The sequence below is a fragment of the Eriocheir sinensis genome, chromosome 24 (assembly GCF_024679095.1).
Source record: "Eriocheir sinensis breed Jianghai 21 chromosome 24, ASM2467909v1, whole genome shotgun sequence".
Taxonomy (NCBI): Eukaryota; Metazoa; Arthropoda; class Malacostraca; order Decapoda; family Varunidae; genus Eriocheir; species Eriocheir sinensis.
Window position 1 is genome coordinate 1,003,039 of NC_066532.1, and position 18,220 is coordinate 1,021,258.

The window sequence follows — 18,220 nt, forward strand, 5'->3', positions numbered from 1 at the left end:
TTTCTTCCCTGCTTTCCTTCCTAATGTTTTCCTTTTTTTTAATTTTCACTCATCTTGTCTATCTTTTTATCATCTAGTGTGATGTACAGTTACATTAACCCCTTAGATGTGGATTTCCAACAAGAAGACATCACCAAGCTACAGGAATGAAACAAAAAGTGTCTGCTACAATTCAGTGAAGGAAGATGTAAAGTCATGCACCTTGGAAGGGGAGGTCCAGCATACCATTACCACATGGGAAACACTCCACTATCCACCACAGAGGAGGAGAAAGACCTGGGAGTATATGTTACCAGGCTACCAGTGAGGGCGAAATCCGTGCCAATTACAGCGGAGGGGTTAAATCCTGCAGTTCATTTACCTAATAGGATCAGGTTAGGTATTCCACTCGACGGAGAGTTAGGCTACCCCAGACAACCAAGAATGAACCTAATTGCAAAGTATGTGTAGTTTTTCTTAACTGCAATCCCCTCACCCTCATTCTCCTTTTCTTTCATTGTTTTCTCTTTAATTTTCTCTTTCTCAGCATCTCAAGCATTAGAGAACAGATGAACAGGGAACGTATAGTGTCTGCACTCCTCCCTTTCTACCTGTTTTGTCTCTTGGGATAATAATAATTACCCAGATCTCCTACATGATGCGGGGTTAGGTTGCCATGAACAACCGATAAACCTAATTGCAAAGTACATATAATCACCCAGCTCTCCTTACAGCACTTGGTCGAGTCAATGAGGGAGCTCGGTTGGACAGTTGAGGAGGACAGCTTCGACGACGACACCCCCATTGGTCGCAGGACATTCACTAACGTCGTGGCCACGCTGGACCCCAAGGCACCCAGACGTTTGGTTCTGGCCTGCCACTACGACTCCAAGCTGGTCCGTGAAGGCCAGTTCATCGGTGCCACAGACTCTGCCGTGCCCTGTGCCATGATGCTGAACCTTGCGTGGGTCATGAAAGACAGCCTCAAACTCCAGGCCAGGACGGTAAGTGGTTTAGGATGTAGAGTTTAGTTAATACATACAGCCTCCTTTTAACTTTACCCTCCTGGTTTCTATGTTCATGTTTGATGTATATGTCGAGTGTACTTTCCCTGGGTGATGAGAGACAGCCTCAAACTCCAGGCCAGGACGGTAAGTGGTTTAGGGTTTTAGAGTTGAGTTAATGCATACAGCCTCTCCTGTTAACTTTACCCTCCTGGTTTCTATGTTCATGTCATGTGTACTTTCCCTGGGTCATGAGAGACGCCCTCAAACAGTAGGCCAGGATTTAAGTGGTTTAGGGTTTTAGAGTTGAGTTAGTACATACAGCCTCTCCTGTTAGCTTTATCCTCCTGCTTCCTGTGTTCTTGTTTGGTGTATATGTCCTGTGTACTTTCCCTGGGTGATGAGAGACACCCTCAAACACCAGGCCAGGACAGTAAGCGGTTTAGGGTTTTAGAGTTGAGTTAGTACATACAGCCTCTCTTGTTTGCTTTATGCTCCTGCTTCCTATGCTCTTGTTTGGTGTATATGTCCTGTGTACTTTCCCTGGGTGATGAGAGACACCCTCAAACACCAGGCCAGGGCAGTAAGTGGCAAGGGTGTGTTGATTTATGCTTACAGCCTCTCCAGTCAGTTGTATCCTCTTGGTGTGGTATCTCTTTGGTGTTTACCCTGTCATATGTACCTTAACGTGGGTCATGAGAGGCACCTTCAAACACAATAGCAGGGCAGTAAGTGCTTAGGGTGTGTTTCTTTTCCTTTTCTTTTAACATTATTTTCCCTTATGGGGTTGGAGGGGCTATGAGTCTCTCTCACTCTTGCCATCGTTTACTCTCTCCTCCCCAGTGTTCTTCCTTCTCATGCCTTCCTCCTCCGTAGGGCATCTTTTCTAGTTTATACATTCCCGCACAGCCCCTCCACTTAGGTTAGGTTAGTCCTCTTGGTCCCTGTGTTCTAGTTTGATATATTGCCTGTCATGTGTAAGTGTTGTTCTTTCTGTCTAGGGCCCTCTTGTGTGATCCTTTCTGTGTTGTGTGCTGTTGCCTTGGTTGTGTTGAGTGGGTCGTTCATTCCCTCATGTGAGTTGGGAAGTTCCTCTTGTTGTAGACTATTTGGGGACCAGTGGAATGAAGATTTATTAATAGCTTTTTACAGTTAGTTTTTATTTATGTTTTATTTTATTTTATTTATTTACTGAGAGGGAGGAACAAAAAAAATGTTTGCTCTGTTTGTAGTGTTTGAAGAGAAAGCATCAGGGGAAAAAAAGGAGGAGGAGGAAAAAGAAGTCAGAGTTTAGAAGAGAAAAGAAGTCAGTCAGGAGAAGGAAAGTCCTGCCGGGTTGCAGCATGACAGGGAAGAGGCTTATGAGAAGGAAGCTGAGAACCTTGTCAGGGAGAGCAAACAGGACACTGCCATCCTTCCCACCAGTGTCACGGGGCGGCTGGGGTGCTGGGGGCCACAGGAGCAGAGTGGTCCACCGCCGGCGCTGGCTAAAGAGGCTGACGTATCCTTTTCAGTCACTGAGCCGCTTGTGGACAGTCAAGTGTTGTGTAGAGAGTGAGAGCCAGTACAAGTTGTTCTTTGTTCCCAGTGTTGTAAGTAGTTTACCTTCCAGTGTGTGACTGACAGTAAATTACCTGGAAGCTTGGCAGGACATGCTTTAGTTGTAAAAGTGACTGTGAAAATCACTTAAAGAATGCAGCTCTCCAGACATTCACCCTAAAAGTTAACTGAGGAATGTTCTACACTGTTTCATTACATAGACATACATGTGGAAAGTTCACAGAGAACAATGAAATAACAAAACCTTTTCCTACTTGCCTTGCTGAGACACCATCCTTGTGGCATGTTGAAGATTTCCTAATTCATTTATTGTATTGTTTGCAGCAAGATCTATACAGAATATCAGGTAAATGACAAAGAAAGAATTTTCCTCAAAAGAGCAAGGCAGAAAAACAACTGACACCTTCAGAATCATAAGCATGTGAACACTCAGGAGAGATAAAAGCGGAGAGAAAGTATCGTTCATTGAGGCTGAGGAAAGGTTACACAGCATGATGCACGCTACACATTCAGAAGAGCAGCAAGCATAAAAATAACAGTAGAAGAAAGTAAAAGAGGCAATGTTGCAACCCAGCAGTTATAACATCAAGTGGAAGTCATTAATGGACAAGACAGGTTTCTTACTTTTCTAAATAAATTGTTTCTTATCTTGTTTATCAGTTAATTCATTTATGTCTTAGTCATGAATAAGGATTTTTTTGTAATATAAAAATTCATACCCTTTCTCTTTAATATTCTGAATACTCAGCATTTTTGCATTTTGTATCTTTACTTGTGATAATATCCTGCATAAGTAGCATTTTTATCTATAATTAATGTCTTCATCATTAAATATTCCTTGAATATGCATATTTTTTCTCTTGTTGAAATTTTTACATATTTCCTTTTTCATTTTATTAATTGATTGAATGAGCAGTGCAGCTTTGTACATACATACTAGTAATTTAAGTCAACCTTTTTTTTTTAAGCATTTTGTTTTTTGCAAAATTCTTTATATTTCTTTTTTACTACCCTGAATAGGCAGTTTTCTTCTTTCTTTAAAACCTTCATGTTTTCAGACTTTCTTTGTTTTTGTCAGCATTTTTGTCAGAGCAGCCTTCTTGTATTTTCATCTTAATGTTTTCTCTTGCACTCTTGAACAAGCAGTATTTTCCTTCATGTTGTTAGAGCCTTCCTTCTTCATCAAGCCCTCATGTCTCTACACCCTTCCTGTCTTCCCTTTGCAGCAATCAGACCTGACGCTCCAGTTCATTTTCTTCGACGGGGAGGAGGCGTTCAGGCAGTGGTCCAAGACAGACTCCATTTATGGCGCCCGACACATGGCCAAGAGCCTGGAAGCTCAACTCTACCCACCAAACAACAACATTGGCTCAAATCACCTTCACCGCATGGTCAGTTTTTGTTCCTTAAATGTTCTCCTTGATCACAGCTGAAGTAATAATGATGATGATAATAATAATAATAATAAGGTGTTTTGTCCAGCAGCATGTATAAAAATAGTAAAGTAGCAAAGTCTACAAAATAAAGAATGTACTGTTAAAACCTAGACATACACACACACAAAAGTCAGTATTCTTAGATGCTTCCACCTCTCACATCAATTATATCTAAAGGCCAGAAAAAGAGGTAAAATGCATTCACATGAGTTTTTTTTCATGTTCATGGTGTAGAGGCTTTGTCAAATTACCACCAGGGGCAAAAAATTACCCATGGAAATGCCCACAACTCCTATGAAAGCCTTGTCACATATGTGTCCTTGGCTGCTGCCATGTGTAAGAATATGACCCAAAAATTTAAGGAGACAACAAGAGGGCAGTTATATACAAATGGAAACACTTTAGAGCCATTTAGCATCTGTCTTCATCTTATTAAATGCTTTAGCAGGTAATTCACTGTCCACTAAGTAGGCAATTAATTATTCTGCTTTAATTTTTCATGTTTTAGCTTTTATTAGATAGTTTGGTAGGTATGTCAAGTGGATTTTCATGGATTACTTTTTGAAGACATTCTAACGCCCGACACTGGTTTGGCAGGACACCGACTCAGTGATGGCAATGGTTTTATTCTTCTCTTGCCTATCAGTCGTCTTTCTTGTCATAGTTAAAAGACTTTAGGAAAAAAAAATTTCATAATCTTTTAGAATCTGGCAAGAAAATATCTACTCTGAGGGAAGAGTGACTTGTTTTTTGCATATAAGAATATTTATAGTTTAGTTTAGTTTAGTTTTTAGGATCTGCTGAGTATGCCGAATCTGCTCTAAGGGAATAATGGTGCATTTTTTGTATTATAGAAATACTTAAGGTTTTCATAGTCTTTTTGGATCTGCCAAGTATATAGCATCTGCTCTGAGGGAATAATGGTGTATTTTTTGTAACTCCAGGACTTATTCATCCTCCTCGACCTCTTGGGAACTGCCGACGTTACGCTGTACAACTACTTTGAGGAGACAACCCCTTGGTACAAACGCATGGCTTCCTATGAACGCCGCCTCAGGGAACTGCAGCTCCTTCACACCAGGAACAACTACATCTTCCAGAACCAAAACTTGTTGAATCCTGGCATTGAGGACGACCACATTCCCTTCCTACACAGGGGTAAGATGGCAGTTTGTTTTGTTAAGAGAAGGTTTGTGTTCCCTCTTCTAGTAGCTCTTTTAATCTTCCCAAGTTAGTAAGTCTCCTGATATTTAGCCAAGTGAAGTTATCCTTTCCTTTCCATTCTTGCACACACGTAGAGAAGGCTTGTGTTTATTTAGTGTTTATTATATCACATCTTATCTTCCTATAGGTACCCAAATGTTTAAGAATTTGGCTATTAGGATATATCAGCACCTTATTTCCTTATCTTCCTCCAGGTGGCAGGATGTTTATAGTCCTGTAGTGTGTATGATATCAGCACCTTATCTATCTTCCTACAGGTGTTCCAGTGCTTCATCTGATCCCAGTGCCATTCCCCAAAGTGTGGCACAAGAACACCGACAACGAGAGGGCGCTACACTATGGCACCATCGAGAGCCTCAACAAGATCATGCGGTCCTTCGTTGCCGACTACCTCCACCTCATCATATAGGAACTCACCCGGAACACAGACTTACATGATGAACTCTGAAGAAAAGAATTAGTGCTGAAATTTCTCTGCTTCTCTTGCTAGGTTATCGGGCGTGTTTGCCGGTTTATTCGTATCACTCCTGTTAGTATTCGTTTCAGGGGGGAAAATGCTCCTAAAGTCAAGTTAAGGTTCAAAAATTAACTTAGGTGAAAATAGACAGGTTTGTTTTCTTCTTATTATTTTCTTTACCTATCTATTTTGACAAGCTGATTTTTTCTTGTCTTATTTTTTTTTCATTGTCTATCTTTATATTGACAAGTTTATATATTATTCTCTTGTTGCCAAAGTATAAAACGAACTTGGATGAAAATATGAACTTTATGGATCTTTATTTTCACAAGTTTATTTTTTTTCATTGGCACAATTTTCCGAGTATTTTTTTCCCCTGGCACAAGCACGAACTGGAACAGTGATATGGGAAAATTAGTTAACATTCCTCAGTTAACTATTCTGCTTCTCTTGCTAAGTACTAACTCACTAATTCTCGCATTTTACTCTGAAGCAGTTGAATAATTAATGCTGACAATTATTTTCCTCTGTCTGCCGAGTAGGATTAGTAGTCAAGCTTACTAACACAAAATTATCATACAGTCACATGTTTTGGCGAGGGAGATCATCATGCTGTGTTCTGGAAAAAAATTAGAAGAATCCATGTCTAGATTTGTCCTGGTGAAGGTCTTACGCTATACTCTCTTCAGATTAACTTGCAACTAAAGCCGATATTTTTAAACATATCGGCATCGCAGTTTGTCTGTTTGAAAAGCCCCTCGTAGAAGTTGCTGGGGTTTTCATGGACTGTTTTGTGATCCTGGTGATAGTTTTACACAACTGTGCCTTGAACAGGAAAACACTCATGAAAACCCAGTAAGTCTTCTCTGTGGTCTTAGAGAATAGTCATAATAGGAGTCCGATATGTTTAAAAACTTGGACCTATGCCTCTCCTTCTTCCCCATCAAGTGTATGTTGTTGGCCAGTCCACAAGCTAACCACACCCCTGTAACAAGCTATTCATTATCTGTATTAACTTCACAAACAAGCCTTTCGTCATTATATATCACTGGCCAGTCCACAAGCCTCAGTCCATGTCCCTCTTCAACTCCAGCTGTGAAAGATTAACCCGTCCACTGCAATTGGTACGAATTTTGCCTTCACTGGTAGCCTGGTAACATATACTCCCAGGTCTTTCTCTGCCTCTGTAGTGGATAGTGGAGTGTTTCCCATGTGCTGGATTTCCCCCCCAAGGTGCATGACTACATTTTTCTTCATTGAATTGTAGCAGCCATTTTTTTGCTCCACTCCTGTAGCTTGGTGATGTCTTCTTGTAGGATGTCTGCAGCCAAGGGGTTAATCTCATTGGGTGGTGGATTTTTTCCTTTTTTTCCAGCAAAGGAGGCACCTCAAGGGCAGAAAACAAAAAAAAAGTATGGTAGGCACTACTCTATCAAAAGAAGAAGAAGAAGAAAAAAAAAAGAATTAAGTCCAGTGAGGTAAATTTCAGAAAGGGAATGGGAAAGGTTTAATTATATTGGAAGGCAGATGCTATGGAAGGCTAAATCCTGCTGGTGGTTGTAAGGCAGGCGTTGGTGAGGCTTCTTTGCAAGGATAATTTGAAGCGAGTATAGTCTGGCTTCTTTGCTCCTAATTTAAGTGTGTCGCGTCGCTCAAAGACCTCAGTATAGTTACGGTATTTGATTTTAGCAAAGAACTTTTTATCGCAGGTAATTTATTATGAGTAATATATTATTTTTTTACAATTTACTTTCATATTTGCCATCATAAATGCTGTATTGATGAAGGGTTACAAATCCACAAAGGGTTAACGTGCTAGCTCAAATTTGTTATTGCCAGAAAAGCTAGAATGAGCTGTGAAAGATTTACATACGACCAATGAGTCTTTTATTTTAACATTATTTTTTTCTACTACTTATTACCTGTGCTGCTACTTTTATCATTGTATAGTTTTGTTATTGTGGTTGTGGGAAATGGGGAAATTTTATTATTATTATTATTACCTCCGCCAACAAAGTTGGAGGAGGTTATATTTTCGGTCCGGTCAGTATGTTTATTTATGTTTGTTTGTTCGTGAACAGTCTCCTGTGCACAATTTTGTGGATATCTCAACCAATTTTTCAGGGAAGCTTCGTGTTCATCCAGAATAGAACCCATTAAATTTATTATGTAAAAGGTCGCACAAAACGTCAGATTGGCCATAACTTTGGTTTTTGTCATCGTAGAGACTTCAGACTTGGTTCATATTTTAGCTCATCGAAAGATGCACCTTGCATGGCCTTGGCCTTGACCTTGACCTCAAAAGTTTGCCCAAGGTCAAAGTTTCCAAAAAATAGATTTTCATCAATTTTTTAAACAAATGCTTCCATATGATGCACCTTGCATGGCCTTGACCTTGACCTTTGACCTCACAGGTTTGCCCAAGGTCAAAGTTATAAAAAAAAAATAGAATTTCATCAAATTTCGAAACAAATGCTTCCATATGATCCATAGGATCACAGTTGATTGCCATACCAATTTTCAGGACGATCTTTGGCGGTAGTGTGCACTCTCCGAGTGCTATGCATCTAATTATTATTATTATTATTATTATTATTCAGAGCTAGGCACCACAAACACAAACCGCAGCATCATTTTAATTTTACTGTGGACACCATCAGACGATTTTTTTTTTTTTCTTTTTTTCTTTTTTTTTTTTTTAATCAAGGGAGGAAAAGTCATCCCAGTTACTCATCCTCTACTGTTATATCTTTATTTACTCTACTAGGGATAACTTCATAAAATCACGTGTTGTTAGGCAGAATAGAGTAAATCAAGATATAAGTGTTGTCAATGAGTAACCAAGATGAATTTTCACCCCATGATTACAAAAAAATATATATATCACCCTAAACTAAAATCCTCAAATAGTATCCAGAAAAAAATTAAAGATGCTGTGGTTTGCATTAGTGTCCCCAAATATTATTTTATACACGCATGTACATTTTTTATGATTTTAGTTCATCTTTTTATTTTTTTTAGTTGTTCATTTTTTTTTTCATGACTAGTATTGAAAGTGCAGCTTGTTGTAGTGTATTCTTATCTCTTCAATGCTTTATTACTCAAACTGCTCCACTCAACCTAGAAATGGTATGTTACTTAGTAATTTTATTGTTTTAAAACTTTTTGGTCATTCACTTAAATAATAATGTGTGGTATCATTGTTCTGATGGAGAAATCGTCAGGTGGTGCTGGTGTTAAGGAGATTGAAGTCATGCATGGCAAGAGTGAATGATGTTGGTCAAAGTAATGTTCATTTTATCATTATTAAGGTATGAGAAGACAGACTAAGGGCAATACAAAAATCTAAATTAAAAGTCCACAACATGCTGTGCGATATAGAAAAAAGGGTGTTAGTTATTCATTTCAAAGGAGGAGGCTTATGGTGTGATATGATACTGATGTTCACTAAACCTGATTCCACAGTAATAATATCACAGTACTGCAAAGGAGACTGAAGCCATAAGTAGTAGTACAATGAGTGACTAACACTGGTCGCTTTACTATCAATTTGTGTGAGGTATTCATGTGTTACTGTAGCATTCTGTAAGAGCAAAGTGATAAACTGATATTACTTAATCATTCCATAGTAAATATATCACAGTAGTACACAGGACACTGACGTCATGAACAGCAACACAGCGAGGGATTAACATTGCTTGGGCTTCTACTAACATGGCTTAACATACCTCCATTCACCTACATGCTCACGATATATATATTTCTGCATAAACTCTTAGCCATAGTCAAGGACGTAAGTCTAAGGTGCAAAGTAAACTATTTTGTTATTATTCCAAATGTAAATGTTAAAATGTTTCATCGGGCCGTATTACAAGTCTAATCCGAGAAGTTTCAGGTCCCTACTGAGTTATGCATCCCGAACTCCATGGGGACCCAAAACTTCTCTGATTCGACATGTAATACAGCCGCTAGTGTGAAGTGCGTGTTGTTAGTGCATGAAAGTTTTAAGCTGGAGAAAATGTAGCACAAATATGTTTTCCGGTGTTGTATTTCTTAAGGACGGTGTTGATTAGATTACGGGAGGCTACTTATTACTGATATTACTAGGCTGTATTGCATAGGAATTGACATTAATAGGTTGCCTTATACAAAAACGTAACAAAGAAAAGTTCTCTGGTATTGTACTTTAGAATAATGGTGCTGGTTGGGTTATGGGAAGAATTGATTATATTGTGTATGTTGTTTTGAAATAACGGACTTCACAAACTGCTTCAATGTGACGGCCAGCACTGTACTTGTTGGTCCCTGTCTGGAGTTGTTACTAAAGTCACTGCACACTAAGGGCCACTTTCACAGTTCACCATGATGGGTTAGTAAGCCTCCAAATCAATATCAAAGACTGAAAATTCCTTGTCTAGTGTTTTGTGTCCACATTTGAGAAATTTGAGGAAACCATACAGGAAATCACTTGTATATCTGGTGTTGCATCAAAAACCTAACCATTATGTAGAAGATTGAAGAGTTTGGTTCCAGTGATTATGAAGCCACTGTGTTGGACTGTGAAATTGGCTCTAAGTTGGTCCAGAAGCCTCATCCCCTCTTCCAGTTACATGAGCTGATTGGTTGGAGTAAAGGAGCTTGGAGTTAGGAGTCAGCGTTTCCTTAGAGGCTTCTGGACCAGCTTATTGTATCTATAGTGTGTGGTGACTATAGCTCAATGAATACAGTGCCGTCCTTCACATAGAAGTAGCTTTGAAAGTCCGTTGTTCATATAAGCAGGTTATGTTGAATATGAAGAGAATGTTTAAATGGAGAGACTGGAGGTTGATGAACATGGTAGGTTATGAAGCTGTAGTAGGATTGTGAAGTTACTTTGGCCACATACTTGTCTACTGATCTGTCCCATTTGTGATTTACTCCTGAGACGGCATCAATTTCACCTTCATTACATGTACACACTCCCAGGAAAATGCAGTTGTACCATGATTTTTTCCAAACATTTAGCACACTTTGGAATGCTGAATAGTCTCATCAGCCTAGACAGCTGATATATTAACATCCTTCATCATGTTCTCAATGAGGGTCTACAGAACTTTGTATTCCCTAACTTCAGTATTCTGTTGCTTGTTAATTTACCCTCTGGAGACTTGCAGAAAAATCTTACAAATAATTAAATTAGTTGAATCAACAAATGTATTGTAGACATTCTCAATGAATAAATATATTTATTAATTCCAGTGAAATATGTCAACTTTGAGGATACAAAAACTTAAGTTATGGCTGTGGAAATACCTGCTCAAGAGGAGGGGGAAATTACCCACCATAAATGGCCCCAGTCCAACATGCTGCTGAGCAGTAAAATGCTAATAAGTTGACAAGGATTTCTTACAGATCACACAGCAAAAGATTACATAAAGAAACTTGCCATACAGGGTCAGCTTAAAGAATTACAGGTGACTAGAAAGCACATTACTTTCTCCTCTCCTCTACACAAGAAATGGTGACGGTGACACACTAGACATTACAATATACTTAAAGTTTTCTTCACAAGATCAATTATATTTTACGACAGAATTTTTTTTCATGCACAGTAACAGCTTGTTCTATATATACAAAAACAACCCTGCTGAAATTGTGTACAAAATATCATGAAGGCAGAAGCATGATGTCTGGGCTGTGTGTCCTTCCCTCAAGAAAGCATCCTTCTACATTATTTTTTCTTTCCGACAGAATAATTTCTGTATAATAACACAACCTTAGAAATGTATAAATAGCTGTACAGAATATATGGAGCAAGCTTAAACCAGAATTCATGACAGCATTATAGAAGTATATTTTTTTCAAAGTAGTATTTTAGTATTCTGAAAACTAGATAACAGGGATTTTATCTCCTACCTCATCACATTACTTTTCACTGTTTTGTCTTAATGCTGCCTGTTTGTGTTTGTTTAGTCTGGGGCAGGAAGAGTGAGATATTGTAATACATGAGAATTAGAACAGGACCTCGTTTCATAAATGTAAGTTTTTGTTTAGGAGAAAAACTGAGGGTTGAACTCAGCTCAGATTCTCTCCCAGCACCAGAGACAAATAAGGGAAACAATTTATATCCCATCAAACCAACATGAAAATCACAAAATTTACTTATCAAAATTCTTTAAAACTGAAGGTAAAGGTAAAGTTGGGAGCATACGCTATAGCTGCACGTGGCGGCGGTGTTCATCTTCATCTCATTGGCCCTGTGAGCCTGTGGTGGGAGAGAACCCATTAACGTGACAGATTACCACACTTCCTCGGGTACCCATCATCCCAAAAAGAAGTATGAACAACTGGGTGGGCTGCACGCTCACTGCCCAGGCTGAGATTTGAACACGGACCAACAGGTTCAGAATTGGAGACACTAGCCACTTCACCACAGAGGCTTCTGAGCCTTCTTGTAATTACTTATAGTGATACTGATGATGACTACAACTGAACAGTGCAGCAGGAGAACCACAAGACTAATGTTTGTTTCATCCACATGGGAATCATCAATAGTTCCTAATTATTATTACCACAATACTTATGGGCAAAAACAGAATATAGAAAACATCAAATAATTAACTTGAGGGCATTCATTCCCTGCATTAAAGGTAAAGTTGAGGACCTACAGTGAGCAGGAAGTGGCTGTGGGACAAAGGGCAAGTGTGGTATCTGGGGTACCCAGTTTACCTTCCTAGGTTTCCCCTGGTACCCATTCACTGACCAGCCTGAGAGGGAGGATGAACAGATGGGTGCCTGCTACCCTGGGCTAGGATCGAACCCAAGCCCGCAAATTCATAGCTAGACATGCTAACACTCCACTCTGAATTAGCATCTCCATAGTGTTTACCAAAACTAATGGACAACATGAAACATACTCTGATGTTGAATATTCTGTTCTTCAATTGCTGTTAGATAGGAGTATTCTACAAAGGATTTTTTGGGGGTAAAGTGCTCTTTGAGATTATTGTTTGGGGTTTCTTTTGAAAAATAAACCATTCTCTGCATTAGCTTGTCTTTCACTTCTTAACCTTTTCAACCTCTCCCCTCACTAAACTGGAAAGGTGCTGGGCAGGAACATACAATGAAAGAATAATAATAAATGTTCGTGCTAAGAAGAAAGAGAAAACTATGATGTGAAAACAAAACTTACTAACCCTCATTCTGGTATGTACCCCCCATGACTCCACTGCTGTCACTCCTTCCTGTAGGTGAAAAAGTTAACTAGGCAAACCTTATGATATGAATGAGCAATATTACCTGACACAACTGATCCATTTCACTGGTGGTTCCTCCCTGACACCCTCTCCCTCAACCCTGCCCTCATATACTCTTCACAAAGTCATCCTCAATCATCCTCATCATGTGTCCCAGTCATCTCGAAGTACCTGTTTCACTCATTCAACCACTCCACAATCCACTCCCTTTGGTGTTACAACCATGCCAAACCTCTCATACATCTTTTTTAAAATTTAAAGAAAGGAAGTAACTAAAGGAAAAAATAAATAAAAAGCACACTAAGCTCTGTTTCTATAAAAGAAAACAGATGCTTTCATTGCTTTCTCCATCCCACCCTGATACACCACATACATGCACCTCTTATATAGGTCATTTCCACTGTCTGTCTCCACGTCCATGTATCTGATGCATAGGATAGAGTTAAGAAAATACTTTTGTATACCCTTCTTTACCCTTATACTCACACTCACTCTCATAACTCTCTCCAAAGCACCTATTTGTACCTCTCTGCCCATGTATTCTACTTATTCAAAAGGAATGGAAAGTGTGCATATATCTTTGTGCATATGCAGACATCTTTTCAAAGAATTTTCAAGATTGAAAAAAGGCACTCATCTGTCATCTGCCAAACTGATTTGGACTTGAAAGTTTACAAAATGAGGCCCTTATCTGAGGCTCCTTTCTACACCCACACCAAAACTCATGTACTGTATTTCCATTACTTTCTTCATCCCTTATTGACTCAAAAATTGTTTGAACAAATTCATCTACATACTCAGCACAGCAACTTGAGTAACACTTGAGATACTTACGCCAGATGCTTCTGCAGGAAGACGTCACATTCCTGAAGCGAAGAAACCATCTCCGGGAAGGCAGCAAGGGTGCAGGCGTCAGCCACACCGGCCCAGCGGAAGTCAATGTGCTCGTGAGAAATGATGACAGGCGCGCTGCTGTTCATGAGCTCGGCCGCCCAGTAGACAACAGACTTGGGTCTGTTGTTGACGGTGTACTGGTGAGAAAACCCTTTATTAACATTCTGACATTGTTATTTCATACACAAGTAGGTAATGAAAATGTGTCGTAATACAGCAAGTTTTTTTCCATTACACAACATACGACAGAGACCCAAACAGTGAGAGAATTTGGATATATAAATATCGTGTTATTTGACTTTATGCCATTTGATACATGCAACATATGGATTGTGTATTGTGCATTTTTAAGAACTCTTACTCATCAAGTTTTTTACAAGGCAGACCCTCCAAGTGGGCAGCTCGCGATCAGTCTCTTACAAATAAAAGATGATGAACCAATCATTGACAAAACCCCAGCCTCTGAATGAGGTCAGAGGATGTGACAAGGTTTCAGGGTGATAAGGGAGATGGTGTTTCAGGCATGTGGCAGGAACATGAAGATATTGGAGGCTATAATTATTGGTTTAGTGATACCAATAAAAAAATTTACATACAACCCCATAACAGAAAATAAGGATGTTAAACAAAAAGGAGAAGAAAGAAGAAGAGAAAGAAGAAGAAAAAACTTTTGAAAATGCATTGCTGGTAATATCACATGGTATGTCTACATGGCATACCTTCAAGACACTCTCAAAACCTTTGACCACTGCCAAGTCTTGTTCCTTAAGTCCTGCCTCCTCCTCTGTTTCCCTGAAGGCAGCTTGAAGATCATTCTCACCAGGATCCACATGTCCTTTAGAGCCAAGAAGAATAGGAAGCAGTCAAGTGTCTGTCAAGTGTAGCAAGTCAGGCGCATTACCTACTATAAGGAAGGTAAAGAGAAAACAGATGATGAATTTTGAAGGAAGGTGAGGTTGGGAGTATATGCTACAGTTGAGTGTGACAGCAGTGCACATCTCTGTCCCATTGGCCCTTCGAGCCTGTGGTGGGAGAGAACTCATTAACCTGACACAGGGCCAGTGTAACATCCAGGTTATCACAGGTTACCTTCCCCAGGTACCCTACCCATTTATTGACCATCCCAAAACGAAGGATGAACAGCAGGGTGGGCTACACACTGACTGCCCAAGCCAGGTTTAAAACCCAGGCCTGCAGATTTGTAGTTAGGGATGCTAACCACTATACCGTGGAAGCAGTTGGCAGGAAGATGCCAGTAAAATATGTGAAGATCAAAAAGCTCTTCTGGAGAAAAGTTAAAATTCAGGACTGGGTAGTTCTGTGGTTCTCTGTCTTCAGTCACCCAAGAACCCAGAAATGAGGGATTACTTGCAACTGGACTGAGCTGAAGCCCACCTCAGCTCTGCCATCAGTATTCATCTGGTTACTCACCTAGCTGTAGAGTTTGACACTACGGATTTTTCTGACATATCTTGTACCATTCATGAGAGTAAGTCTCCACAGCAGGACAGGGAATGCACCTAGTGCTGTAGTAAGGTAGGATACTGCTTGCACTCTCTTGTTTTCAGTTGCAGCTGCAGGATAGCTCCAGTGTAAGGAAGTCAGTGTGTGAAAGTACTTCCTGTTGGTCCACAACCTTTTCTTTGTCAAGGCCTTCAGAGTGCCTCCTCTTGGCACCTTTGGTAACTGGGACTTTGTAGGCCCAGGGTAAATCTCTGGAAGATCTCGGAGCAGGATGGAGCCCCAGAGATGTTGTGTGCATGGCCCACCAGTGTGGACATGCCCTGCCACTTCACCAATCCAACCCGGGCAGGTGGGGCTCATTGCCCATGGTAGGCAATCCACCTAGGAGAGGGGCAACTCCGACTACTAACCCGGGCAGGTGGGACTTGTTAGCCATGGTAGGCAATCCACCTAGGCCCGCCCAAAACCGGGGCTGCCCACAGGAAGGGAATTCGAGGCAGAAAAAGTCCTGCTCCATACAAAGATAAATGACAATATCTTAATCGATTTTGTTCAACCCCATAAGGGAAAATAAGGATAATAAGCAAAGGAGAAAAAAGGGGGAATATTCACGAAAGTGTAGCCAACTAATTTTGAGATGCTGATTGCTTATTTCAGGACAAAATATGATGCTGTTTATCATGGAGATAATATTTTTCACCAGAAATCACTAAATGATTAACTTTTCAATGCCTTTTGCGGACCCGCCGCCACAGCTGCAAAATAGCTCGCAGAGAAGGTCAACTTGACCACCCGTGGGTTTTGGGTGGGGGAGCATATTTACCGTTTACCGTTGATGAGGTTTCAGGCCCCGGTCCGGCGCTGTAGCAGCGTTCCACAGGGCCGCTAACATCATAACAGTAATATTAGCACCTAAAGTTTAAACTACTCCAACCAAACTTTACATAACCTCCTAACCAGGGGGGGTGCAGCCCCCCCTGAAACCCCCAAAATGTATATGCGACTTATTTCTGTAAGGAGGTATTTCTCACAACACCAGATGGACCACGGCCACGGCCACCGCCAGAGGCTATGCTTTCGTGACTATTATCTGAAAAAAGATATTGTGTAATATTCATCTTTCTTTATAACCATTTCCTGTGGAAATAGCTGAATGGGGGGCAGAGGGAGGCACAGTCCCTCCCCAATTAGGTGATTATGTTAGGTCTGGTTTGTTAAGTAATTATTTTTGATAAATACTTGTGATAGTCTTCATGCTACACCATAGTCAATGGTGATCGAGGTGGCAGTTCAACTCTGGCAGTGACAGAGCCTGCTCTCATGGTCTTGTGTGGGCTTAATTCTTTTTTATCTACTCATGTATGTATAGTGTGGATAAGACTATTTCTGATGATCTTTGATGTGTTTGCTATCAATTTGAATTATTAATTGTGAAAATCGTTGGTTATAGGGAATGGGAACCCATCAAAGATTACTAGAAAAAATACAGTTTTGCACACCATGGTTGAAATTAAAGAAATTTACCACCACTAGGAGGCAGAATTCCCTAGGTAAAGTTATCAAAGGTAAGGGTAGTGGCGACCAATGGAGCGAGTCGGGTGTGATTCTAAACAAATCCCTCCCAACAGTGAGAGGGCGGGGCACGCACCTTTTGGGGGCGTCCAGTGCGCCTCCTTCCTCGAGGACTGCAGCAGCAGGTACTCCACCCCGGCGGCGGCCCGGCGGAACACGATCAGCCCCGCGGCGCGCACCTCCCTGCCACTCATCTTGGGAAGCTCCAGGAACTTGTTGGGGTTATTTGGACTCTGGAGTCTTCTTCTTTTTCTTCTTTGGAAGCTTGTGGGACTTATTGGTGGACAGTGGGTTGTTCTTCTTCGTGGAACTTATTTGTGGGTCTCTTCTTCTTCGTGGAGCGAAATGAAAACTCGTGGAACTTATATTGTTGAACTTATTGGTGGGTCTGTTCTTCGTGGAACTTATTGGTGAGTCTATACTGAGTAACTGGAGAGTTCTTCTTTGGAAACTCGTGGAACTTATTGGCGAGTCTCTTCAGTCTTCAGTGATGCTTGGTATATATCTCTTATCTTGATCTCCCCTTCGTCTTCCTTTCTCGAATGCCTGGTCACGTCAGGTCAGGTCACGCCCACTCAGCTGTCTTCTACAAGTTCTCTTTATAGCCGCTGGTGAAGGATAAAGAAAGGATAAATAAGAAGGGATAAACGAAAAGAGAGGATAACGAGGATAAATTAATGTTTGTAGATTCAGAGATGTCACCTGTCAACTGTCTCCCTTTATTTTTGCATTTCCTGTTTTTATTTTCTCTTGTTTTCCACATTAGGTATGGAATTTGCTTCTTATGCGTTTTTAGGCGGCTGAGTAGTACAGTTAATAGATAAATAATGATAATATATATATTTATGTATGGCGTTGTGATAAAAAGTCAGCAGAGATATAATTAGTCATGTTTAATTTATATTCTTTTTATTTTCGTCTTCCTTAACAATTAAAAACCTATATAGAGCATTATTCTTATACATAAAAAAAATTAAATAAACACAACAAGCTCCAAGCAACAGCATTGCCAGATTGTCGAACTCAGAACATTACATATATTATTTCCAGGCCCTAAAACTGTCTTACAAGCACCAATAATGATCTACAAATAAAGTTAGCGTCATTAGCGTCAAATATCGATGTCTTTGGGGCAATATCTGTGTTAAATAAAGGAAAATGCAATATATGGCATCGTTGGCATCGAAATGGCTTGGGTAGGTGTTGGCGAGCGGAACGCGAGAAATATCTCCCAGTGTAAATAACTCTCAGATGCCGGAAAATATATTAATTTCTTATTTTCCTTTATTCTGTCCACCTGTCATCTTTATAATGGTTGAAATTACTTGCAAGACACCAACCCACCACACCAACACACCAAACAAGCAAAAATAGAGTGAACATGAAAAGTGGGGT

General features: G+C 40.1%; 2 protein-coding genes across 4 annotated transcripts in view; one reads left to right on the plus strand and one right to left on the minus strand.

Moving 5' to 3' along the window:
- Window positions 1-10,893, plus strand: part of LOC127002684 (glutaminyl-peptide cyclotransferase-like) — a 29,806-nt gene extending 18,913 nt beyond the window's left edge. The window contains exons 3-6 of the mRNA XM_050868742.1: window positions 714-983; window positions 3,770-3,934; window positions 4,924-5,137; window positions 5,461-10,893. Of these exons, the coding sequence (XP_050724699.1) occupies window positions 714-983; window positions 3,770-3,934; window positions 4,924-5,137; window positions 5,461-5,612 (801 nt within the window). The 3' untranslated portion in view covers window positions 5,613-10,893. The remainder of the gene's footprint in view (window positions 1-713; window positions 984-3,769; window positions 3,935-4,923; window positions 5,138-5,460) is intronic.
- Window positions 10,872-17,502, minus strand: LOC127002687 (bis(5'-nucleosyl)-tetraphosphatase [asymmetrical]-like). 3 transcript variants are annotated; one of them, XM_050868751.1, is made up of 6 exons: window positions 17,256-17,501; window positions 16,902-17,177; window positions 14,509-14,624; window positions 13,730-13,926; window positions 12,832-12,883; window positions 10,872-11,904 (listed from the first exon to the last, which is right to left on the minus strand). In XM_050868751.1, exons 2-5 carry the CDS (start codon window positions 17,017-17,019, stop codon window positions 12,874-12,876), a joined length of 441 nt encoding a protein of 146 aa, XP_050724708.1. In that variant the 5' UTR covers window positions 17,020-17,177; window positions 17,256-17,501; the 3' UTR covers window positions 10,872-11,904; window positions 12,832-12,873. The 3 variants fall into 3 exon arrangements, with proteins under 3 accessions (XP_050724708.1, XP_050724707.1, XP_050724706.1); XM_050868750.1 differs by having other exon boundaries at window positions 12,836-12,883; window positions 17,256-17,499; XM_050868749.1 differs by lacking the exon at window positions 12,832-12,883 and having other exon boundaries at window positions 17,256-17,502.
- Between the last annotated feature and the right edge of the window lie 718 nt (window positions 17,503-18,220).